Genomic DNA, 26,523 nt, shown 5'->3' with positions numbered 1-26,523 from the left:
GACACAAGGCAAGAAAATGTTCAGGCAAGAGAAGGTCATTTGCATGCTTTGATCATATATGATTGTAACTTAAGGAAATACATGAAGTATGCTGGGGAAGCTGCACTTCATCTTATTTAAACAGAAAAAACTATCAAGGAAACTTCTAAACAGAGTCATGAAACAATTATGGTTGGAAGCGGCTTCTGGAGCTGGGGCTTCAACCAAGCAGGGGGGTGTCCAGCTGAGTTCTGAATATCTTTAAAGATGGAGATTTCACAACATTTCTGGACAACCTGTTCCTAACTTTGACTACTGCTGCTGTAAGGAATTGTTCCCTTTTATTTATTTGAAACTGTCCTTGCTGCAACTCATTTCCGTTGCTTCTTATTTTTTCTCGGTGCACCTAAGAGCCTGGCTTAGTCTTCACTATGGCTCCATTAAGTAGCTGGAAAACGTGGCAGAATATAGTAGAGGAAATGTGGAAGAAGTCAATCTATCTTATCTGAAGCAAGCGAATGCAGATAAGTAAACAGCACGTTGAAATGCCTAAAGCATAATTTTAGGTTTGAAGAGGTTCAAGTTCCCTTCTCCATCTGAAAATACATTTGCTGCTTGACCTTGTGGCAAATAAAATGGAGCCAAGGCATGGCATTGAACACTGCTGTGTTCAATCACTGCCCTGTGATCATTTGTACTATTTGAATATTAGTGCACTTAAAACCTGGCGTGGCTTTGGTCTGGGCTAATTATCAAATCTGAGGTGATATTTAGATGTGTTTTGGGTATAATACAAGCCTGAGACTGTTCCCAAACTACTTGGACCCTAACTGTGGCTGGGAATTAGAGGAAAGGCAGATGAAAGCTGGGGATGTGACCTTCATCTAGATGTTGTGTCTCAAGGTCTGAAAGCCACCCACGATCTGCTCTATTTAGCAGTACAGAAATAGTCTTTGTGACTCAGTTTCCCCTCCTCTACAATTAATGTGAAGTCTCCCATGTCCCATAAAATTTTGAGGCATTCTGATAAAAACTAAGATGCAGGTATTATTGTTATATTTGTTTGCCTGTGGAAGAAACAAACCATGCTAATTAAGTCAGAAAAAATGCTTACATCTGGATAACACAACCGTAGATTACAACTGTCCTATGACCATGGCTGAGAACTGAAAGGCCAGGAGTTTTTTCGCACACTACAGCCTACAGTGCAACAGTTGTTGCTACATCTTGGGAGAGAAATGAATGAGAACATCACAGCTGCTGAAACAAAGCACTTAGAAACAGTTCCCGTAAAGAAAAAGATCTGGAATAAATTTGTACTTTTTGTGGAGCTGTAAGAGCACCAACAGTTGTTTGAAAACTGATGTAGCACTGTATCAAGGACAGCCAGGAGGAGAGCAAGTCTCTGCACAGCCCTGATGCCATGGTTTAACTGAGGAAGAAACCTTGCTTTTTTTGAACCGCACAGATGTTCTTCCGCCCACCCAGGATTGCACGCATTAAAACACATCACACAAAACTATGTAACTTCCTTTAGATGCAAAATCTTACCTCAGAACAAAAATAAAGATCTCTTACCAGGCAATCTTACAGGTTTCCATGGTGCAGAATTTGGCACATATGCATGTTTACTAGCAGTCACTATCAGCTGATTGCCCAGCTTATACTGAAACTTGAGGAAGGCAGTGCCATCTGCTCCTGAGGTTCCAGATGCAATGGAGATCTGGTTGATAAAAATCTCAATGAAGGCTTCAGTTACTGGCTGATGTGTGCTGGCATCACTTACATGGACCTTCAGCGTTACTTCTGTAATGACAAACAACCACAGCAATTACCATCCAAAAAGCTTCTGCAGGAGGCAGCAGTTAGAACATGCTAGCACACCAATACCTAAAAAGACACGGGGCTCAGTGCTAACCTCTGTCACTTCGGTGCCAAGTACGACCTCTTGTCCTGGCCTGCAGTTCTCCAATTCAGGCAGTCACTCTCTAGACACACTGCATTTTCTGCCACAAGCCAGACCAGGTCCTGAGTTACTGCCCTGCTACGAACTCTGGCTGTGGAGGCACCTATATTCCACCTATGACCCACATGCAGCTGGGCAGCATATCACCAAGGGCAGGCAATATTCCTTTTGATGGGCAACACATCAATCTCACGGTAGCATCATAATTCTAAATGTGCGTGCTATCAAACATCATGTATTAGTTCCAGATAGCACGGCATCGTAACTCTCTGTAATGTCCCTGCCTTGCTGTGCCCCTGCTCCAGCCAGCCTTCTCCACCAGCAGAGGGGAGAGGGAAGGGCTGGAAGTGGGCTGTGCTCCCTCACCCCTTCCTCGAAACGTTCCTCTCTTTGTGTAGCAAAGGAACAGAGGAAATCTGCTGTGATGGAAGCCCAGGAAGAAAGTAGGCAACAGAGCAGGCTGTGTTACAGTCAGAGATTTTGAACCCTGGTGGAAGAGACTGCCCCAGCTGGCACAGGACTTCCCTGGTGATGTCTAACCAAGACAGTGAAATCCCACAGGATCAGGTCCTTGTCCTCAAAGCACAGGATGACCAGGTGGGATGCAGAGTGCTAGTAGTGAGGAGGGAGTGAGTAGGGAGGAACACTTTCCATCCTGCCTCCCTGTTCACTGGCCCTTTTCACAAAGGGGCAAAAACATCACAGCCCCTGGTGATACCTGCTTGTCAGCCCTGACACTACTGCATTACCTGTCTCCACATACAACTGGTGGGTATGATAAGCAAAGAAGCGACAGTTAAGGCAGTCAGGAGAATCATACATCTTGCAGACACACAGTCAGAAGCTAACACAATGGACTACATTTTCCTGGAGTAATCTGCTGTTTTTCCAGAAACTAATTACTTGTTTAAACGTTCCCAGATGTACAGTATTTGTCCACTCCGGGGCACTCCTATGACTAAACCATGCATTGTGTCACCAGGCTTTTGTTATATAAAGTGGAGTGGCTTGTGCAAGACAGTCCCTCTGAAAGGCATTCCTCTATATCTACGATTATTTTTCTGCCCCTCCAATAGTTCCTCTGCCTCATGCTCTAAAGTAGCAGCCGTTGCCTTTCCTCAATAACTATGACTTAAACACAATGCTGTGTTGAAAAAGACCCAACAACGGTCCAATGCCTCCACCAAGCCACTCTTTGGACTTCTTCATTTACAGTTGCCTTATTCTCCTAAATGAGTACCTACCACCCTTTTTTCTCTTTTCTCCCTCTCTCCCCTTTTTCTCATTCTCACCCTCATCTTTGGAAATCCTGATGTTCTTGCACGAGATCCCCTTCCTCAGCTCACTCCATTCCCCAAGGTAGCAGACAATATTTTGCAAACTCACTTTTCGTGTCAGAGGAATTCAGCCGCTAACAAGCAAGATGATTACACTCTATGTGTAACTCATTTCTTCATGTGCTGCCCATAAAAGAGAGCATGACCTCCTTTTCATACATATTTAAAAACAATTCATTGATTTCTGCAGAACAGTAGTGGTAGTATGGTTCTGGTATATTAGTACTGTGCATTAGATTTTAAGAATTTATTTTGGTGTAAGCCCTGCACCAACAAGACATAACACCAGCAAAAACACAGAACTTAACAAAATCTCTGCTGTGAATTTCAGTAGTGAAATGACACAACTGAATATGCTGAGAAACATACTGTAACAATATAAAATTTTAAAAGGATGTCAGGATCTAATACAAAAATATCAGCACCTCTGTCCTAAGGGCATTTCAGCCAGAAAGATATTGGGCCCTTTTATAAGTGGAGACCTTCTGCCTGAATCCTACAGTACAAAAAATATAAGGCATCTCTGAACAAAAAACCCCATTAGAGAAATTCATCATCATCGCAGCCCTCACTTTAGAACTTGGCAATGGAGGATGCCAATTTAGAGGGGATCAGCATGAAATACATTCTAGCTATTAAAGATTCTGGACTTCTTCCCAGTTTTGCATTTAGTAGTCAAAGAAAACAACGTATATTGGAAAAACAGTGTCCATACACTAGTGTGCATGTACAGAATGCCTCCTCAGAAACCTTGCCTTGACCACCAAGCAACTTGTAAAATCTTGAGCGTGTGAAAGGCAGCCACATTAATCAAAGGAGAAATGCATATGTATTTATGTATTTACAATCTGTACATGTATTTACAAACATGAGGGCAAAAAGCAATATAAGCTTTTATTTTCAAAATGTGCAGGAACAATATGCTTAGACCCGAAGCCAGATAACTGGGCTGTTAACATTTCCCACTTTGAATTGCCTGGCAAAGAATGCCGAAGAACAGATGCGGTTAAGAATAATGGGTCATGCATTAAAGAAAAAGCAAGGAAACAGGACAAGCTAAACATTGTGGTTCGCAATTTCAGTAACATGAAAGTTTAGCCTTTTCTAAAAAAACCACAGCTAAGAAGGAACCAAGGAGCTCTGGAATATTAAATACTAATTAAGGAAGAGGATAAGAAAATTACAATAGTATCAAATCTATTTAAGTCCTTATAGACATATAAAATTCTAGAATAGGAACTACTACTACTATTGATAAAGAGACAAAGACGGATAAACAAAAATTTTCCTGAATACACAAATCCAGTGCTCTCTTCCCAAACAAGAGAGCTAGCCATGTGTATCTCCAGTAGGACATTCCTTTATCCTTCACTCTATAGCTATATAAGGGCCTCTGTCTGCATCTTTCTCTCTTACTGATAAGGAAGGATAAGAGTTTCTGACAGGGAAGGAGAAGGGTTTCCAAATTCCTGTTTCCAAATGGAAATGACAAAGGCCATCACCCAAGGTGGAAGACTGAAGTCCTGAAAAGCAAAAGACTGAAACTGGTGTTCCAAACCACAGCCCCGTAAATCAAACACTGAGCTTTTTGTCTCCTCCTTTTTAATATTTAGACTTGTTTTTTCCAGAGAAGATTGAGAAAAGCCTAGCAGCCTGAACAACCCTAAATCCTTTTCATGTGTTATCTTCCCTGACATACGCGTGAAATGTATACAACTTGCTTAATTCAGGGCTTTCTCCCACGCAACAGCTCCTTTTTCTTCTTATCTAATGCAGCAGTGAAGTAATGAACACTAAACCTGCATTATCACAGTAATTTCCACAGCAACAGAATGATTACAAGCTTTAAACTGGAGAGAAATTGTTGAAGAAAACCTCCTCTCAAACAGCGAGTGATGACAACAATCCATAAGGAGAGATCACTAGGAAAACTTAAAGCTATACATTAAGTTTCAGAATTGTTAGGAGATATTCAGGCACTTCTTGAAGAACACAAGGACTGAAGAAGGGAAGGAGAGCAGAGTAAGGAAGCAAGCAATCCAAGATCAGTGTGACCTCAAATTAATACGGAGGTCTCAGACTGGAGCATTAGGTATACTAAAAGAAGTATTTAGTTAGAAAAAGCTGCTTAGAAGACTCATTATTAGCTAAGGAATAGAGTCTTTAAAATATCTGGCAAACTTTTTAGCTGGTACTCTCAGCAAAACAGCGGGGATAAAGCAGATACATTATTCCTGCGTTTTACAGCCTACCACAGCAAGGAGCTCACACGGAATTAGAGACTCATGGACTTAGAGAAGGAACGACATCTTCAGTAAGCGGGGAACACGATGGAGGCAGGGAACCAACAGCACTGCAGAAGATGAACTCCAAGAACGTGAACCACTAAAGAGAAGCGTGCTTCACTCTTCAACAGATTTGTGATACTGTTGTGCTTTCTATTATTTATGACAGTGGGAATATTCAGTTACCAAGTTCTGAAAGAGTTTTGCTCTGTGATAGTAGTGAGGTGCTGGAGGAAGGAAGGGGACATAAAGGTGCACAGTGCTGATGTTTCCTCACTGCAGAGCAAAGCAGAGATGGCTGAGGTGACAGACCCCGGGCTGATGAACTCACCCAGGGCAGCTGTTGTCCCACCTCCCCAGAGAGGCCAGCCACATTCAGGAGAGGCTATGCCTGAGCTGATAGCCCTGCCTAATACACCTGGGTCCTGACCAGTGTGCTGTGAACCAGGCTTTTTCAGACCTGGGCTGTCTGGCCTGTGGTTCCCTCTTGGCTTGCAGCGTGATGCAGGTGGGCACAGGTAGAGCCAGAGTAATTTGCCTGCACCATTAGCGCATGCCCTGCCATTATATTCCTACAGGAATGTTTCATGTCCAAAGCAAGAGCTACTTACGATAACTGTTCATTTCCAGGAGATAAATCATGGGCAAAGATATCCTGTTTGGATGGGCAAAAAGACTGTGTGTCCCTGTCTGAAAGTGCAGCTAGGAACGGGCCACTCGCAAATGTTAAATAGTGCAAGCCATCTGGGAAACCCTGGAACTCTGCTTCAAGAAGCCCAAAGCAAAGTGGGAAAAAGAGGTTAGGGGAAAACAGCAAATACAGGGTTACATTCCACAAAGAGATCAAGGCTGCTGCATGTGTATGCTCAAGCAAGTAAATCTAGCCTAAGTATCTTTTCTTATAGTTGTATTCCTTTGTCTTCTTTCAGCAATCACATCTTTTTTGTTTTTCAGATGAGTGCAAACCAAAACTACCAGTTACAGTAAAAACAGCTGCTTAAATGTAACTCCCTCCCAGTCTTCTAGTACTAAATTTATTGTCAGCTATATAAAAAAAATCCTAGCATCTCCAAAGTTATAATTTGGGAAAGTGAAATAAAAAAAAAACAAAAAAAGCGCCTCACGTTAGTATTCCAATCCAGAATCCCATCTGTCTTCTTAATCTGATTCTTGAGATTTTACTGAGACTAAACTTTCTCTGAGCAATCCTTCCTGTGCCATCTGCTTTATGAACCATACTGCTTCCTCTGAAATACAAGTAACCTTAAGACAACTACTTCTGCAGTTGCAACCCCTCTTAGACTCAAAACTGCTCTTTATATTGCTGGGAACTCCCAGTTTGGGAACAGTTTCCTTCAGAAGCGGTACCATCAGCACTGTTTTCTGTAACCAAACTCCTGAAAAGTGAAAAGCACTTGTTTGTTTGTTCATTTGTTTGCTTTTAAAATAAACCAGTGATGTTACATAGAAAGAAAAATCCTGAGCAATCTGAGTGATGGCACATTGTCAGATTTCAAATACTGAAATAAGCAGAAAAATGTTATGACACAGATTGGAAGTCAAAGATCACAAACTTATTTAGATTCCAATCCTGCAGTTTGGTTTCTTGGCACACACCCCTCTGTCAGGCAGACTCCCATTGACGTCTGCTGGACAGATGATCTCTTTTGGGAACAGGCTGACACAGGCAGCCGTTATCACTTCTCTTTTCCTCTGGGGGTCCCCTATCCATGGACAATGTCAGGATATTACTAAAGAAAGAAATATTTAAATTATCTGGGTTTTGATTAGAGAAAGAAAACTTCCTGCTCATTTAAAAAATGCCACTATGAACTTTATTTAAAATTGCATCCTCTGCCTTGATTGAGCTTACTGGCAACATGCCTGGTTTTGACTCCTGCACGCCAAATGGATAAACCGTTCTGCCCCTTAACCTTTCACCCATGTGCAAGGCCACTCCTCAACCAAACAATAGGATTTTCATTTATGTAAAGGAAAACATTTTCCTAGAAAAAGGAGTGTTCCCCATCCCCTAGCCACAGATGCCAACTCAAGCATTTACGTATTGGCATATCTGTCTAATGTAGTGCATCAAGAAGGCTCTACTGACAACCACACTTCAAAACAGTAGCAGAATTAGCTCATATGAGGAAAAAGGAAACATGTACATAAAATCCCTCCAGAAGTACACAGAATGATCTTCATCGATGTCGTCACCTTAAAAGTAAGTTCCCAAGTACCACCTCAAATGGTGAACTAAGTGTGCTTGTAGAAGATTCACAGCAAAGATCTTGACATTCTCTGTTCAGAACAGGCTCTCGTCCACGTTACAGCACAGTGGTGCTACACAGCCTTCCCCTCCACCACAGGTGACCAAGGTTTCAACTAGGGTGAGTGTCTGTCACTGATTTCCAGAGAAATCAGGCAGGAGATGCAGGAGAACTGCTTCTACTCATTGCCTGTTCAGCAGTTCTTCAGATTATACCAGGGCTGCTGCAGCCCCTGGCATCAAGCACCCTTACTTCGGTCCACAGCACTGGTCAAAACTGTAGTAAGGACCACACAGCAGGGCTTGGTTCTCAGGCCTGGACTTCAAGTATTTAGAAAGCAGAGGGGTCAGAGAAGAGTCACATAAAAATCCATGAATCAGGGAAGAGCCTTGGGACTCGGCATCTGAAGAACCCAACCTCCTCCAGTTAATGAAAGAGAAGGCTGGATTACTGTGCATAACAGGGAAACTGCAAAAAACAAGTTAGCTGAGGACCGTTACTCTTGCTGACAGAGATACAGTATAACCCAAGAGCTGTACACTGAACTTATGCAAATTTACGTGTCATCTCTTAACAACAAGAAACCAGCTTACTAGATGGCAGATTCACTTGTGCTGACATAAAATGGGAAATAAATCTTATTTCCTTTTTTTAAAAAAAATCTTTACTTTTAATTCCAGGTGTTTAATTAAAAGGGTTACAGTTAATGTTTAATTCTGGAGTTGAGAGAATCAATATTTGATTCTAGAACATTTATGAAGCCAGCCCAAATGATTGTCTGTGGTGCTTCTTTTTCGCACTGCAGCCTGAGTTTGCTAAACACTTTTCTGCTTTACAGGTCATGGGGAAGACTATCAGTGTGGTGCTCTACACATTCCAAGTACTTGTAGTGTGAAGACTATAATTAACTCTCACACCTCAGAAGTCAAGAAGGAACCTTTTTCCCCCAAATGCACAACTGACTCTGATTTCTGAGTTTTTCTTTTAGTCCTCTCCCTTGCTCTTCCTCAGAAACAGTAGAGAACTGATGCAAGAGGAGCTGCATAGTCCAGTCCCTTAGCTGGTGCAGAGAAGCCCCTCTGTGATCCCTGATCAATGCCCCTTGCTCACCTCATCTCAGCGGACAAGCAGGATCCGGGCTGTGGAGGAGCTGCTCTCAGGGGGCGCTTAAGGCTTTTTCACCCTTCTCTGCAGCACAGTTTGATTAATCTCCATTTCTCATCTAACATTCCTTGCCACTGCAAGTGCCTCAGGCATTGCTGGCACTGTGGCTGGTTCCTCTAGTGCACAAGAATTTAATTTCCATGGGACTGAAATGGTTTAACTAAAATAATTAGACTCAATCCTCAATATTCAAATAAAGCACAGTGGTCTGCGACAGTTGCCAGACAGGTGCACTATTTGCCTCTTCAGGCTTACTATCTATTAAACAAAGCCATTAGTTTACTTCAAAATACATTATTTCCTGGTGATAATAAAAATTTTAATAAAATGTTACGAAAGGAACTCTAGTATAAGAACTAGAGCAATTTATGCCATCTCCAATGATAATCAGGCTGCTACACAACCATGTACTCAAGGGGGAGGGAGGGGCAGTTAAAGGGTAATAAAATAAAGACATACATCACACAACTGTCCAACATTTAAAAGAGGATTTGCATATCCTGACCTGCTAGAGCCTAGAGCATTACCACCGAAATTAATTTCTTGGAAAAAAAAGGCAAGAATTTGCTTTAATTAAAAAAAGTGAGAGCTATACGCATAATGCCCAGATGAGACTCTGATACCCTATTGTTAAGTGATTAAACAAGCATTTATAATTAACTTGAAACTCACATGGAAATGAAACTCATGAATAGCAATAGTTGCATTAACAGGTCTGCCTTTGATCTCTACAGGAACTGTGTATGACACAAACTAATTTCATTTCCAAACCTTGTCTTTTAGACATGCAATGATATAAAGATACTGTCATAGAGCACAGATGGAAGTTGAGTTTCAAAGCTTTAACTTGCCACACGCATAATGTATTCTTTACAAGACATAAAGAAGTAATCCCTGCTTAAAACCCTTTTTTTTCCCTAACAGAGTCCTTTGAAACTCTGTTTGGAGGCCAATATGGAACGAAAAGTGAATGTACCAATATTTTTCAGTTGCTGGGCGTTAGAGCTCTCCACTGACTCAAACAAGACCACAGCTAATATTGCAACATCAGCTCTGAGGGTAACAACACATTGAGCTCAGCTGCTGCGCAGCTTGCAGGGATTTTAAGCCAACTTTATACCTACTGCATCACCAGTCTAGTTTGGGGGATGGCAGAAAGGGAAAGCTTGGATTTGCTTAGCCACGGATGGATGCATTACATTTTCTTGGAAGAACTTTTTCCTAACTCTATTAATAACAGTATGCATCTCACGAAAACAATTTAAAGCAGATGTGTTCTAGGTTTAAGCGAAACAGTGTATGTGCAATGGGGCAGGGAGGAGACAAGCACTTCTTTTTGCTTATTTCCAAGTAGCTTTAATCTTAGGTTTAATCTTTAATTATTTCCAAAACCTGTTGTGAAAGCAAACATCACTTTGCAGAAAAGACATCACTTTGGTTGGAAGACTGTATTTTTACTTCTCTTTTTTTTTTTTTTAAACATACTACTGTAACAATTCAAACAAACCCAACTCAAGTGATTCTACATTCCCTCTGCAGTGAAGACTTCCACTTTCATCTCAGTACTCCACTGATGTAAGCTAATACAGGTACAGAGGCAAATTCTTGCATTAAAATTTTATCTAGGTACTCGCATGTTCTCTTTTTTCAAATAACTAAATAGTCAATTTATATTCACTTCATTCCTTGAAGAGGTTATCCCCAGCTGGCAGACAGGAAAATTAAGCATAGGTGAAGCTAGACATGGTAACAACCTCATTCCTCCAGCTCAGCCAGCCCAAGCACAGAGGGTGATAAGGAGCACAGCACTGCTGCTGGCTACTCAAGGGCAAAACCAGGAGAATGCTTTCGTCTCACACGACCGTGGCCTGGCTGTGCACTCCTGCTCCTTCTCTTGTGCTGCTCCTTGGACCACGCTGGTTCCATTTACTAACCCAGCACAGCACCAGCCTAACAAAATGAATGGCTTGTTGCCAGGTTATCAGGTTGAACTGCTGAAGCAACGCAGCCTCAAATGCCAAAATCAGCAGGACGGGCAGGTGTGGGGGCGGAGAGGCATGAAATCTTCTGGCCAAGTGCAACACTGGTGAAGGAGGAAAAGAAGGGAATCGGGACCACCCCTGCTGGTTTATGGGCAACTAGGTCAGCTCAGATATACCACTGAACCACACCCCGAGAGGCCTTCTCAAGTAACTGCACCCCTACAGTCACTTTGGAAGGCTGCCTGTCCCCCTCCTGACTTAGACAAGCTTTAGGTCAGTATTTGTTGTGAAAAGTTGTGGTAGATCTTCATTCTACGTTAGTCCCAAAACCCATATAAGCTCCCACCTACAGTACCGCTACCACTGCATACCGGCACCGCAGCAGTAAAATCTCCTGGCTCTGTAAGGATAGGATGTTTGTGACACCACCAGGGAAGCACTTGGTTTGGAGCAGCGAGGACTCTCACACAGGCACTATGCAGGGTTTACAACTGCTTTTGAACACCCAAAAACCTCTACAGCCACAGCTGGCATTTCTGTCTGGGTGGAGGGAGGAGGTTACTGTTTGTTCCTCCTAAGCCTAAAAAGCATGCTTTCATTAACATCTCTACATGCCAATTCCTGTGACTTCTGTTTTCTCCTCGCTATAGCACTAGGATTAGTTGGCCCCAGCTTGTCTATTTTGAAACTTTCTTATCCTCCAAAAATATTTATTATATATTTCCAAGTTTTTGAGATTTTTCTGTTCAAAACAATGTAAACTTTTCCTTGTTTGGAATAACTAAAAAAATAATTTAACCTGTGACATAGGTCTTCTAGATAGCGAACAAAGACTTTTATATAAAATAGGATCCACTACAGTTCCCTTCATCCTAACACTGTAAAGCATCTCCACCTTGACACATGGCCATTTGTCATTACCCTTTGTTTACTCCTTCATCCAATCTCAGTCACACAGAAGAAGCCTTCTCATCCAAGTCAATTAATTTTTCAATTAATATTTTTGAACCAGGCTGCTGTACTGTCTATATTTCATCTGTGATGACTACACATATATATACATGCAGAGCATAACAACTGACTTCAATGACCAAAACTTGTTTCAGTTTAAATTGTCATAACAGCCAAGGTGATCTTAATTCTTTGCAGGGGATTAATTTTAGGGCTATTAAGATTTCATGAGACAAAAATTTCTAATCAGACTAAAATTGTGAATTTTAAAAAATTACTTTCTATTCCCCTACACTAGAAGCCAATTATGTAAATCAGCAGTTATTGGCTCTTCCACAAATTCACAATCATGACTGGAAAGTATAGTTATAGTTATACTTGGGAAGTTCATCTTTCTTATAGACTCATTTTATATAAAAAAAAAAAAACAAAGAGACAATGACCAGGGTTTTGATACGCTGCTCATCCAGCTTATGTTGCTTTCCATGATTGGGAAGAGCACTGGAGCATATCTCTCTATTTCTTGGTCACCTCACAGCTCTGATTCCCAGTGGTGCTTACCACAGTCCCATGACGACCACTGTAGCTAGGAGACACATGTTATCAACATGGAGGGCCAGAGATCCGTGGTCCAGGCTTTGGGAATGTGTGGAAGTGACTTGGAGAAGCAGGTTTGTTTAGGTCATATAATTGCCTGCCTGCCTAAGGGGGCCTGAAGGGGATGGCACTTTGCTGAAGGACCCTTGGGGTTCACAAATCAGAATGTTGAAAACCAATGAAGCACATCAGAAATGGCTGATCAAACAAATCAATGAATTACCTGTTTAGAGGTAACTCTCAATGTAAAACGCTGTGACTGGCCAATAAATGATGGAAGAAGGTTGAGAGGAGATGGGCAGGGGCAATGTGCCCTGGAGCTCCGGGAGTAATGCAGGGTGTGACTGACACAGCTGCAGCAAATAGACCTGACTATATCTCAACACAAATGGGACCCCCCCCGAGGGTGGCCTTCATTTCAGATGAACAGCTGTATCAGTTGAGTGGATCGAATCTTTCTCCCCAGCTCATTAAGAATGAGAAAGTCTTTGAGACCAGCCTGGTGAGGGGGTGCATACATGGCCCAGCCCAGTGTAGAGTATAAAAACTGAGCAACTGAAATAAATTCAAAGAGAACAATGGGCTTGAGCTGGTTTAAACAGATGTATTTCTTCCTGGTGGCTGGTATTGCCCAGGGTCATGATGGTAAGCATATTATAGAGATCAGCATCAGGGATCACATTGGTGTTGCAACCAAACTGTTACTGTCATTGCTATATTTCCTATTTGCTAAGTGCAAGTTACACCGGTATTGTGATTTCAGTATATTTTGTGTCACTGTGCTAAACTGAAAATCCCATGTAAAGTTAAATATCTTGAAATACATACATTTGATATTAAACATTAAACCCTCCACGTTTGGCCTACCTAAAAGAGCCCAGTCAGAAAGTACTGGGCTCTGACAAATGCTCATATTATTTACTAGTTTGTCCATTTGACAACAGAAAGGGGTTATTGCTTATGCTTTGGCATAAACCCATTTTAAATATTTATAGCTGTGAACATCACTCTGCTTAAGCTCTCTCCCACAGCACAGAATCCCTCAGATTCTTTCATTTCACCTCTTCTGTTTCTTATACTTGTGCTGCAAAACACACATCTGTTCAAAAGTAACACTATCCCAAAGGGCTGCTGGCATTCCTAGTTTGACAAATACGTCCACTTTCCCATTAACAAGCAGATACGTAGAACTGAAAACATTCCAGTGGTGCTCTCTGCTTCCTTGGCACAGACATCAACATGAACATTTTGTAGGCCATTTAGTCTATGCATTAAGTGAGCATTTTAAAGTATTATACGGGTTTAAACAAACAGCTGTATGTTGGGAAGTGATCTACTGCGTCCAAGAAATGTTTAAAGGGGAAGCAGGAAGAAGGAATTTCTAAATAACCAAGTTATACAGATGCTAAACTTATATACAGAAGCAGCATTAGCAGGATCTGCTGGGGAAATTCACTGGTAAGCTAATGAAAAAGTACATATACAAGACCCATAATCAACTTCTGAACGGGCAAAATATACTCTGTTACGTTGTGCCTAAGATGAATATATGGTTAGCAGATGAAGCGTTCGTGTATGTTATGCACATATATACACGTATATGTATGTTAAATTATACTGAAAATACAAGGTGCAGCTAATCACACTAAAAACGACAGCATTTTATTAAAAGTTTCCTTGATACTATCAGTCCATATCATTGCCCTGAAAATCATTCTAAAGAGAAGTTTACAGATGCTTTAAGTTCAAGAAAGTATGTATTTCATACAGGGATACAATATCTTGTTTGTTTGTTTGCAAATAATTCTATTCTCACACTTACAAAGGAACTGCTAAGAAAAATATCAGCATACAACAGTTACCAATATTTTAAAAGAAACCAGCCCAATAAATTTAAAACTTATTGTACCATAAATACAATTCCAGTGAGTACTACAGGAGTGCTAAACACCTTGTAAATATGTAAAATAGAGATACCAGAATCCTCATCTTTCCTTCCAAAATTTATCAGCTTCAGGAAATCTACAAATACTGATCTTTAGCATTATCATGCTACGCATTATTTTGACATCCACTTCTCTGAACTACTCTACACTTAAAGTTCAGATAATTTCAACATGTCCTGGGGTTTGTGAAATTAACATTTCACAATACGAAAATAAGGTATTCTTCCTGCTTTGCTGAGCGTATGTTCTAAATCAAAGTTGCTCTTCACTTTTTTTCCCTCTTCATGTTAGGTCCTGGGGAAAAAAAAAATGCCTAAACCTAAACACATAACTCAACGTGTGTATGCGTGCATACACACACATAAGCTGCTGCGAGCAGTTTTATTGCTTTTCAACTACTGGTCTGTAACCCAAGTGTTCGTTTGTTCTCTTGAGGTTACAAAATTACTTAAGGGAAGAGCGAAAGGACAGGAGATTGTTATTATTGCTCCAAGCCAGCCCGAATTCCCAGGCAGCCTCGTGCTACCATACTACCACTACAGAGATGTCTAGCCATCAGCTAGCAGAGCACAACCTGCATTGTTTTAAAGAGCTTTCAAAGTAGAGAGGTTTGGAAATTTAGCAGCACTGGAACTGGATGTCTCCTCCAAGGATGCTGACAGTCAGCTGAGTTGCCTTAGAGGTTTACAAAGAGAAAAGGACTTTGGTTCCGCTGCTCTAGTACAGTATCAGTCAACATAGCACAGCAAAGCAGTGACTGTTCTGATTTTATGTAGTTACAACACAATTATACAGGCACATTAACGTCCTTTACCCACATACATGTGGATGCAGTATAGGAGAGACAAAATAGTTAAAAATCAATTTCAAATTGCCTTAAATGGCAACGTAAAACAGCTTATCTGCAGACTCAAGTTTCTCCCAGAAATGGCTGCGTTACGCTAATGCCAAGATGTTCAGTGTGAGCAAGAAGGATTTTAAGTTTGGTTTTGGACCATTCAATCAGATACTCCCATCTGAGTGGGCAGTTTACTAAAGAAAAACGGTGGCAAGTAACAATCATTAATAGCTAACGTGAAGGAAACAATCTTTAATATTTGAACTTTAAGTTAATCTTTCTGGCCATTAAATGTATATTAAAATTGGGCTGAAGTTATTTTGCGGTTATATTCACATGGACCACAAAATCTTGGGATGATAAGCAGCATGCAATATGCAAGATAATAACTCATCATTCTTGTTACCTGCAGTACCAAAGCCAAGCAAAATATATTTTGTATTCTTTTAAATGAGTATGCCTACATACAAAACATTGCTGTCTACTTTGAAGGCTGCTTGTGAAATTCAGTTTTGTTACTGCCATGTTAAAACTGCAGTGAGGTGGGCGGAATTTCTTAAAATCTCTTTTCAGTTAGGACCCTTAGCAGACATTTTCTAGAGCCACTGCTCCAGTCCTTCTGGTAGAAAGGACACATAGAAAAATCAAATAGGTGCCTGTGAAGCGTAATGGGTGAAATTTCATGATTCACTTACGGATGCAGTGCTAAACTTGCCATCAGCACAGACAGTGGTAGGAGCAGATGGCTTCGTGGGCCATAAACTACTTTCGCACCACGCCTATCCTCTTCCACAAATTAGAGGGGTTTCCTGGCACAATGCCCTGGGGACTGCCAGCCGTAACAAAGCCTGGACTCTGAAGACACAGGGCCTTGGCCTTGATAGTTCTCTCCTTTCTGCTGCCCAGGCTACGTCAGAGAGAATGAGGAAAGGGTCTGCAAAAGGCAGCTGTACTCCAAGCCAGGAAGCCTCTCCAGCAGGCAGAGCAGTTGCAGAACATCTTCCCCAGCTCAGGCTCCTGGCGCAGCATAAGAAGGTGCACGAGGCTGATGGTCTCACCCAGGAATCCTGGTTTGGCGATCCACTCGTGCGCTGAAGTCTTAAAACAATCTTGGCTTAAAACAACCACCTCTTTGGCCTGATAAACTACTGCTGAAATAACTTGGACGAGACGATGTGTTTAGTACCTCAGCTATGATTTTTCAGAGCTGTTTGTCAAACACCTTGCTTCATATTTAGGTGCCTTTGTCCTGCTATCCTCCCATTCCAGAACTCCACTCACTGATATACATATTTTTAAAAGGAAAAAGAAAGTTCTCCTAGAGATTAATTCAATCAAGGGATTAAAATTAAAAACCTGGGGGAAAAAAAAATATGCATTTATACTAGAGCAATACATCTTATTTAAGCTTAGTTTAATTTAAGTAAATAGTTATAGCTAATTATAGCAAATCTGTTTAAATAGCAGTCCTGTCACAATTTAAAAAAAAAAAAACAACCACCTAATAAAACATATATTTTACTTTTGGCTCTCCTTGCAGAATTTTGAAACAACCCATCCAAGTTGCAAATGAGACAGTACCAACCTGCAGAGAAAAAAAGGTTTCAGAGGTTCATCCTACCAAGTACATAGAAATTTGAAATTGCTTTTTAAAGTAAGACTACTCATTTTTCAACAGCTTAATTGCAACCCTTGCTAACTTTGCTCCCAAAGAGAGTCCTCTTGAAAATATGCATCCTTTCTAGATCACTTACTGCAGGGACAGCAGGCACGCCGATTCCAGCAAGTATAGCAGCTCAGTTCTGAAGTTAAATATTTCTCCCAAATCAGTGAGATCCAGAGTTAAAAGAAGCCCACAAAATCATGTAGCACAATATTTTGAGTATTTGGAACATGGTGTTAGATATGACCATGAAGTTCACAACAGCAGGAAAGCCACTTGATATACCAAAGCCCCAGAGCTCCCACATCTAGGGTGAAGAAAACAGGTTCCAGCTGACTCCCAACAAAAACAGCATCTTCCTCTCATTTTGGGTAGGCAGCCCTAATTACTCCTGTATATCACTCCTTTGCAACAGTTACCAGATGGGTACTTGACCTACTCCGTTTCAAAGAAAGCAATCGCCTACTGGTCTGTTTTGTTTTTCATTGCAGTTTTTTTCAGGCTCTGTGCAAGGCCCTGGAACCTACAGGTTACATCAAGAGATTTACAAACAATACCTGAAGAGAGCAAGTCTTAAAAAAAGCAAGCCATGAGGCCCACCGGTATTACACTGGCATTTTTACTGTTACTGGGATTTTTAATATTTTTAATAGGATCCAGCCTTTGTGCTTTTATGAAAACTATTGCTGAATCATAAAGGAAGCCTATTAAGATGACAGTGCTTCTTGGTTTGGGGTTCCTAAGAAGGAGATATTCACAGACTCCATTTAGGAAAAGGAGTTCCAAAATAGGAGAAAGAAAAATTGCACAATAACAGACGGTAAAAATGTAATGTAGATAGGGCAGCATCTAGCTTTTGCATGAGTTAAGTTAAAGCCTATGAATAAATTTATTCTAACAATTTGTTAGCTTGCAAAGGATCTACACAAGGTTTCATATTCAATGGGACTTTCATCTCATATCAGATTAAAAAAGATGAGTGAATGTATCCTTGTGAAGGGAAAGGCCTTTGGGCTGAGCCGGTGTGAGCAGTAAATGGACTTTAGCCCCACAGGCAGAGACAGCTAGCACAGCTGGGAGCCCACCCAGTTACCTGCTGTGTCAGATTAGACAGGATGGGAGGGGACAGAAAGACATCCACTGCAACAAGGAAATGAGAACGAGAAGAGATGTTTGTGGGAAAGTCATAGGTCTGCAGATGCTGTCCCTCTGTCTTGCTGGAGTATTTTTTTTAAAAAAAGAAAGGAATTGGAGCCTCCTTCTTTTGTAAGTCTTTATCATATTCCAGTAATTCCCATCAGTTCTAGATTTGACTGTTGCAATTTGCTCCTACTTGGACTTGCCTTAAAATTGATCCAAGAGCATCAAGAGAAGCAATACACAGAGAAAATATTTTTCCCTTGGTGTGGCAGTGAAAGTAACCTCTACACAGCGCACAGTGCCACAGGCCCTGCTCACTGATACCACCATCGCTCCACTTTCCTTACCTGCCAAGCTCTTCAGGACCGAGGTGTGAGGCAGCAAAGGCAGCACGCAGCTATGTTCCCTACAGATAGCAAAGAGCAGCTGGGCTTCCTTAGTGCTTTGCTAGGGGGGTTGCCTCATCCCCCACTGTTGGACCTCCACACTTCACTGATATCATCCAAGATGCACCGCTCTTCCAGCACACCCACCCCAGATACTGCTAACATCTGCTTTAGGCCAGAACACCTTGGCCTTTTGACTCCCCTTTTTCTTCGGGATCATTTGTTACTTTTTATTTATTACAGCAGCTGGCTGTTCAAGTTTAAGATCCTCCTACACATCTGGGGTTTGTATATGTGAAGTATCATCTCCCCCTGGATGTGGGAGTGTTGGAACAGAACAAAACAAAACAAACAAAAAAAAAGTTGAGTCTTTAGGGCTGCTCCCCTTGGTTTGCACAGGACTACATTACTGCTGCACCCCAAGATGCTTCGGTCCAAGGGCTGTATGCTGCCATGCTGTTGCGGAGCCAGGTCACAGAGCAGGGGAGCTCGGCTCAGCAGCTGGCATACCCTCCTGCAGGCCCATGGGGTTGTTTTGGTGTCTTACAGGTACCCACAGATACCACCCTCAGCCAGCCATCTCTGGGCTGACAGCTAGCTGGTAAGGAAGTGAAGTGGAAAGGGGAGGAAAAATAAACTAAGGCTCTGCCTTCTCCCTTTGCAGCAGTCATGACAGGCTCTAAGAGATACAAACACCCCTCTACCCACACATTGTGCTCTGATGGTGCTCAGGGACTGCAGGAATATTACAGCCGTGTCTCCCTCCCTCGTTCCCCCAGAGACACAGAATGACTCACACAAGTACTGACTTCACATCATGCAAGCATCAAAACCAGCAGTAGGGTATCAGGGGTGGGGGAGGTATATTGAACAGCATGCCCTGAAACCACTTGAGTTGTGCAAAAATCACCAATCCCAGTCTTCTGCTATGGGACCCAGGGAAATTTCTTGGCTCTCTGGTCTGTATGCACTGCTTCAGCTGATCCCAGTCCTGTGCTGGGAGGAGACCTAGGAGTATGCCATCCCCTCTGACTCCCACAACTTGCCTTCCACAAGACTGAATTTTGGAATAGCTGTAAACCATCTGGGTCCCGCCCTGGCCAGAACTGCAAGGCACATGATGGACCCCTGTCCACCCCCTGAAGCTTCAGCATAACTTGTGTGACAGCACTGAGCATCTGGGCCACTTGCTGCAGTTTGCAAGATAAAACCAGAACAAGCTGCAACAAGAAAGGCATCTAACATGGCTCTCGCAAACAGTTAAGTAAATCATAGGTTAAGCAGCTAAAAGTAAGCGCTAGAAAAGGATCTGTACATTGCTTTATGGGAAAAAAAAAAAAAAAAGTGAAATGGACCAGACTGGTCACTCACAGTGATGAACAGTGGTGGAGGACATCTATACGTCTTAGAAACACATCAGCAATCAAATATGAAGCAAAACCTAAAGTGAAAAATAGTAAAACTAATATGCTTAAATGCAAAACGTGTGTCACGGCCACTTTCTCTATTCCACCTTAACTCCAAAAATCTTTGTGGTTTTTTTGAATGTTAAATAACTACAGACAATGATTTTTTGCTAGCTTCTACACAGATATTTTCCGCTCGAATTTTATTTGAAATGCTCGCTGGTGCTGCAAAGGACAACTGCAGGACACTCTCACTCCAGACTAAGCTACTTCAGAAACCACAAGCTTTAGCAAGTCTGGAAACGGAAGTTTTCTGAGTAGTCTGTATACACCTCCATGATTCCAAAGGTTGTAGGGATTCATGCTCATATGTCACCACATACCTTTGGGGGAAAAAGTCAAGCAACATTAGGCGTGTAAGGTTAGGCTCCTATTTTTGAACGCTTAGGTATACACCTAAGAAAGTAGCTCTGAATTGTTCAAAGAGTAAGTACACAAAGAAAATAATTAGTTCTTAACACTAATGCAATTTTACTTTGAAGTGCCAGAGACCATAGAGAACATAGTGTTTACCAGGCAGCTGTTCAGTTCTACACCCTCCTCACATCCAGCTGCCAAACCACCATAAATGAGCACCCAGAAAAGCAAGCTTTTACAGTGCAAGCACATGGACACCACCACCAAGGTCAGCAGCATTAGAAACGTGAGTAGCATTGCCTATCATACCTAGGGTTCTACAGACTCATAGGCTTCATTTGCAGCATTTTGGCTTTCGCTATCCTGGGATTTTTGACAGATTCAAAAGCACAGTTAGTGAGAACAGATATGTAATTCAAACCTTACACACTAACAATCTGAAGATTTAACTGACTCGCGTTTTTAAATAGAACACACACAACAAATTCATAGTGTACAAAAAAGCTTCAAAAACCACACAAAATACTGTATGTAAAATTATTCTTTCTTATATCTGGTCTGAAAAATCCTACATTCATATTTTTAATTCATATCTAGGAAGAGAGCCTTTCTTCACAGAATTTAGTCTTTAAAAAAAAAAAACTAAATGTAAATTATCTAATGTGTATGAAAGTTAATTCTAAGAATACTACTTTAATAGTAGTTTTAATGTAGAAAAACCAGCTGTGAAGTTCCCCAAGTGACCAGATCACTGCAGTTTTCAGCCTGGGTTCTGCCCAGACTTGGAGATAGAGTCAGGTAGGAAGGTGACTGGCTAAAGTTTTGTAAGGAAGAAAGGAGGACAAGCACTCTTGGGGTTTGAGGGAGTAGACAATAGGCAGACATGGGAGAAGTCTCTCAGTTTTAGACACTCCTCATGCCATGGAGCCTGGCTGTATTGCACATCTAGCTAACATGCTCTTTCCCACATTGCTACTCTAGGGCAACGTGACAGAGGTGCTACAGCACGACATGTGGGATCAACAGAGAACCAGGCAACTGCAGGGGAACGGGTGTTTCTTTTTCTCCTTAAAAACTAAAAAAAAAGTTAATAAAGAGATTGATAAGGGCTTGATATTTTGTGAACTGTGTAGCGACCACATGGAAGTATTTCTTCATTGTGCTGAAGGGGAGACTGCCTACCCAGCAAGTACATTCACAATGTCTCTTTTATTCAAAGCTAGCTCACAAGAGGGCTCGCAATGGGGTGAGTGGGCTGAGGATGACAACCTCCTTGCGAGAACAAGCAGGAATCTGGTGACGCACTAATTGCTGCCTTGATTATTCACTGCAGAACCCCTCATGTGCCTGTTTCAGAAGCCAACTCTCACCCTGTCTTGCTGCCACAGCAACACAGGAACCATCATGTGGGAGGGCTGAAAATGGATTTCCTTACATTACTGAAACCAAGAGACCCAGCAACAGACGGGGAACCAAGAATCACTCTTCTACCACCTTGTGGGCCTCTCCTTGAAGACATTGTTTGTTTTAAGGCTAATATGAAGAGAAGCCTCAAACTCACACACCCCTGCCCACCCTCCACCACCATGAAAAATCTACTAAGTTGATTTCTACATGGCAATGTTTTAGACTGGGTTCATTTTGATCAGTGGTTATTGTCCAATTTGTGGGCAAGGATGAGATGCTGACTTCTTTTAAAAATTAATTAGGCAAAGATATCAAGAGAGTAATAAAGGAGTTATGCCGGGTTTATCATAAACAGAAACAAACATTTCTTTACACAAATCTTCTCAATGAATCAGCCTCAGCAGCACATGGAGCCTCAGGTTACGCTGCAGAACCAGGCAAAAGGAGACAGCCATCCTCAAGCCAAGCCCATACTAGACAAGAAAAATACTCTTGACTTTTATTCTCCTTTGAGGAGATCACTGCTTTCTCAACAGGGCCTTAGGCAGACTGGAAGACCTATAAACTTACACAGCACCTCAATGGAAAACAAAGGTTGCAACTGGGGTTTGGCCTAGCTTTGCAGAGATGCTGCTGCCTCTTTTCCCTTTACAAAAAAAGAAGTGGTGGAGAGCAAAGGAAGGCTGTGCAGATCAGAGAGACATCTAATTATTCTTTGCTTTTTTCACTTGTAATAGATTTGCAGGTTTTTTTGACAGGTCTACAAAGATACAGTTTTTAATTTTGCATTATAAACTTTCACAGTCAATACCTTGACAGCTAGTGAAACAGATAATAGGTTGCTGAGATTTTGCAATGTAGAAAATTCAGTCTGTGGGTGGTGTTGTAAAAGTAGCAGCTTCCCTTCTGAGGAGGTTACTATGGCATCTGTGGTATACGGAGAAGGCGACAGTTCATCACAGCAGGTCATGCACTGACAGCCCACTGCTGCACACCAAGTGGTTTTGTAACGGTCTACGCAAAAGGTGATGGAAAACTTGGCCACCACAGAGGCCTATTTTATTAGTATACACCTTCATATAGTTTACAGCTTTTATAGATACTACCACATTGGCTATCTTAAAATTACATTTTTGTGCAGGAGAAGGAAAAACTGTTTAAGATGAGTCATGTAATAAAAAGGAAACAATTAAATGGGAAGCTTATAATTTCATTCATCCTAGACAAGGTAGATTTAAAACATCTTAAAATTAGGATATCACTTAATTTCACTGCCTTAGTGTATTCTCTTAAGTAGGAGATTATTTTCCTACAAAACTTTGTAGGTTTTATGCATTACACTCCTTATGCATTTCACCTTGAATAGAAGTATTGGCTCAGATGCATAAAGGAGAGCGACGACTAACTTCCTTGCAGTTAAGTCAAGAAACCACAGTTTCCACTTCACGTGGGCTTTGTTTCAGGGCTAGAACACTTCATCATATGGTATTAATACAGAGCTAAGTAACCCAATCAGAAAGGCCTTAATCATGCTACAATTTTAGACAAACTTTAGTTCATCACCATTCACTCTGGCGGTCATTTAATTTTAAGTGGCAAGCAAAAGCTTATTGTATCTGACACTTTGAGGACTTGAAGGTTCTCAGTATTGTAGCTCAAAGTGAGGAATATTTATTCAGTACCATATGAACACAATATGTTTAAGAATTGAAATATGTCACACCTCAGGGTGGATCCAGCAACGTGGTACGGCTGCTTGAATCACACCATCATGCACACCATGCCCACTGAGAAAAAAATACCTCAATGTAAAATCCTACAGCAACAGAGGCAGAAGCAGAACTCTGAAGATTCACCTTTCCCCCTTGTCAACCAGACACCATGAACCGGTTGTTCACAGTGCAGTGAGCAGGACGACTGTACCACAACAGTCTTTGGCTACCCTCCAGGTCTACTGAGGTTGTTCCCCACGACTACAGCTCCTCAGGGGCTACGGAGGTTTCATCAGAAGAAAGCAACAGGACTCTTCAATGCAGGACTGCTACTCCCCGGCATTTACTTGCCTTTCAGATCTTTTCTTTGCAGATCAGAAGTGCTGCAATTATCAGATAAAGCTCTAACAGTGTACAAATCCTGCACTGGACACATAACAAGGAGGTTTTATATCCTTTTTAGGCTGTCACAAGCATTCAAATCCAACACCTCCAGGGAAAGGCACCACTTCTCCAGTGACAATGCAAAGAATACAGCATGCTTATTTTGGTACTTCGATTTGCAAGTTAAATGCTCATACTAGCTTAAAATTGATGTGGAAAAACCATTTCATGTACTTACATAAAGGTAACTGGAAATTACACGTGGCAATTGGGGGGGAAAAAAGGTTTTTAGTCAAACTCTCTCTCCAAGTACTTGGTAAGCAAAGGGGAAAGGGAGACTGATTAACAGAGCAGCATTCCCATTAGTTGACTTAAATTCAGCTGTATTCATTTATTTAACAGATGTTCCAAGACAGCAAACCATTATTTGTCAGTTTAGACAATTTCACAAAACAATCTTTAACCATCAGTGGTATTATCTCCCTTTGCTTTGGCCACTACAAAGTCACTAAAAATGTAGTTACTCAGCCTGTTATCAATACTGGTACCACTATGAGGGTGAAAGCCATGCATAAAACCCACACTGTTTTCTAGGAAAATCATCTCCTAATTAAGAGAATACACTGAGGCAATGAGATGAAGTGATATTCTAGTATTCATATGGTTGAATTCCAGCTTTCCTAGAATCCTCACAGAATCACAGGTTAGAAGGGACCTCTGGCATCATATAGTCCAATCTTTCTAGGAAGAGCACAGTCTAGACAAGATGGCCCTGCTTCCAAGAGATAAGTCAATCCACAAATATATTTATAACAAACAAGCCTGCCTATAAAATTAGGACTCTTGCATTTTATATGCTCCACTTTCCTTTTACTTACACCTAGAAAAGAATAGTGTTGAGATTTTAATTTAGATGTCCCATATCTTGCAACCATACAGTTTTGGCCTGCTGTCCACTGTGTTTAAACAAGAAAGCAAAGTGGATGCTGTACGATTTTATATAGCAAGAAACACTCCTCGTTCAAATTGCGCTGCAATAAGTTGTCTTAATCTAAACCACCTTGAAAGAGCTATCTTGCTGAAAGATGTCTTTTGAGAAAATACAGTGAAAGAGTAGCATGGAAAAGACATAACACTAAACCAGTTTCCACACTGCTTTAAAAAGCAATCTGTTTTTCCTCCATGCTTAACAGTGAACATTATCATCATCAAGCCACTGTTTAAAATCAATTGGATTCCACTTCTCCTTGGAGTGCTTTCATTCCTGATGCCTCCTCAAGATCTTTTCAATAATGACTGCATTTGCACCTCAATTTTATTTGACATTTGAGTTAACATACACATTAAATGTTAGCTGATGGTAAAAGTACCTTACTTAACAGTTCCTGTATGTGAATATAATGGATATATCCCTTAATTACAGCCAATCCCCTTGTCCCAAACAACAACAAAAGCCCAACCACAAGCAGAAGCCAGAGCTGTAACATTGCATTACTTTACCATAGCATCGGAAACAAAGGATAGTAGTGGGCAAGCTTTCAAAATACAAATTTTTCTACTGTGAGAGTCCTCCTGTTTTCAATCTGTTACAGTTAAATGCATGTGCTCATTAAAAGCATGTTTTGCACAAACAGGGCTTAAAGAGCCATGAAATGGTCACTTTCAAGTAAAGTTAATATGGTTGCGCACAAGTCAACATGATACAAGCAAGTGAAAAGGCAACATGGTGATGCAAAAGCAACAAAACTTACCTGCCAAGAATAACATAAATCAGCCCCCCCCCATTGCTTAACAGTACTTTTCCCCCAAATACTGCATATAATCTTTCACATTTAGTCAACCTAAATTGGCTTAGACCACTACCTTGTTTTCTGTGGTCTTTTTAAAGTTTCTTTTTTAAGACTGTTAACCGATTTAAGCATTATAGTAAATGACTAAAACTTCCACAATTTTGGTAAATATTTAGGAAAGTTATTGGATGGATGCCTTCAATTAGACTTTCTTGCTGAATGTAGAAAAGGCTTACTAACCACATCAGCCTGTGTTTATAAGCTATACAGTACACGTGATTTCAGTCAGCCTACTTTTGGAAGAGAAGGGGAAAAAAAAGCTACACGAGTGAAGAAAGAGCAAATTTAAATCTTCAGAAAATTTCTTCAATGATCTGCATGGACATTTGACTGAATGGATGTATGTTGTATACCCAGGAAAAAACAAGAATACTGCAGCTCTCAACCCCTCATCCCCTTTCTGCTTTTGTGTGTTGGGTTGGGGAAAAGGACAAGAGGAAAATTTGTGCATGGCTTCCTTCTCCTGAGGACAGAAACCTCTTCTTGGCATGCACCACTGGAAAACAGCATTGATGCAATTATCACATGGAAGCAAAGCATACAGGATTTTTGAGGTATAATTCTATTACTTCCCCATTTTTTAAACTGGTCACTTTTTTTCTCCAAGATATTGATGAAAGGCAAGTACAAAGTCAATGGGCATTTTAAGCAAGTTAACTTGTAATAGACACAGCCCCATATTTGGCTGGATCAGAACTATTCTGAGGTCCTTCTGCAATATCACACAGATGCCATCCAGTCTGGGACACCAGGTCAGGCAACACACACCACAGAAAGGGTGAACATCAAGGTAATGAACCATTAAGGCAGTCCTGTTCTCTAAGGGAAGTTTGGTTAGAAATA

General features: G+C 41.2%; 1 protein-coding gene across 5 annotated transcripts in view; it reads right to left on the bottom strand.

The window, feature by feature from the left end:
• The window catches only part of FAM171A1 (family with sequence similarity 171 member A1), a 92,213-nt gene that overhangs the window by 35,415 nt on the left and 30,275 nt on the right, over window positions 1-26,523 (bottom strand). For 3 of the 5 annotated variants that reach the window (XM_075082743.1, XM_075082745.1, XM_075082744.1), the window contains one exon: window positions 1,558-1,785. The exons of 1 other annotated variant lie outside the window; for it this stretch is intronic. In XM_075082743.1, the coding sequence (XP_074938844.1) occupies window positions 1,558-1,785 (228 nt within the window). Of the gene's footprint in view, window positions 1-1,530; window positions 1,786-26,523 lie in introns of all 5 variants that reach the window. One more of the 5 variants, XM_075082747.1, reaches the window with a different exon arrangement.

Source organism: Phalacrocorax aristotelis, chromosome 2, assembly GCF_949628215.1.
Source record: "Phalacrocorax aristotelis chromosome 2, bGulAri2.1, whole genome shotgun sequence".
Taxonomy (NCBI): Eukaryota; Metazoa; Chordata; class Aves; order Suliformes; family Phalacrocoracidae; genus Phalacrocorax; species Phalacrocorax aristotelis.
This window is presented reverse-complemented; position numbering and strand designations above follow the sequence as displayed.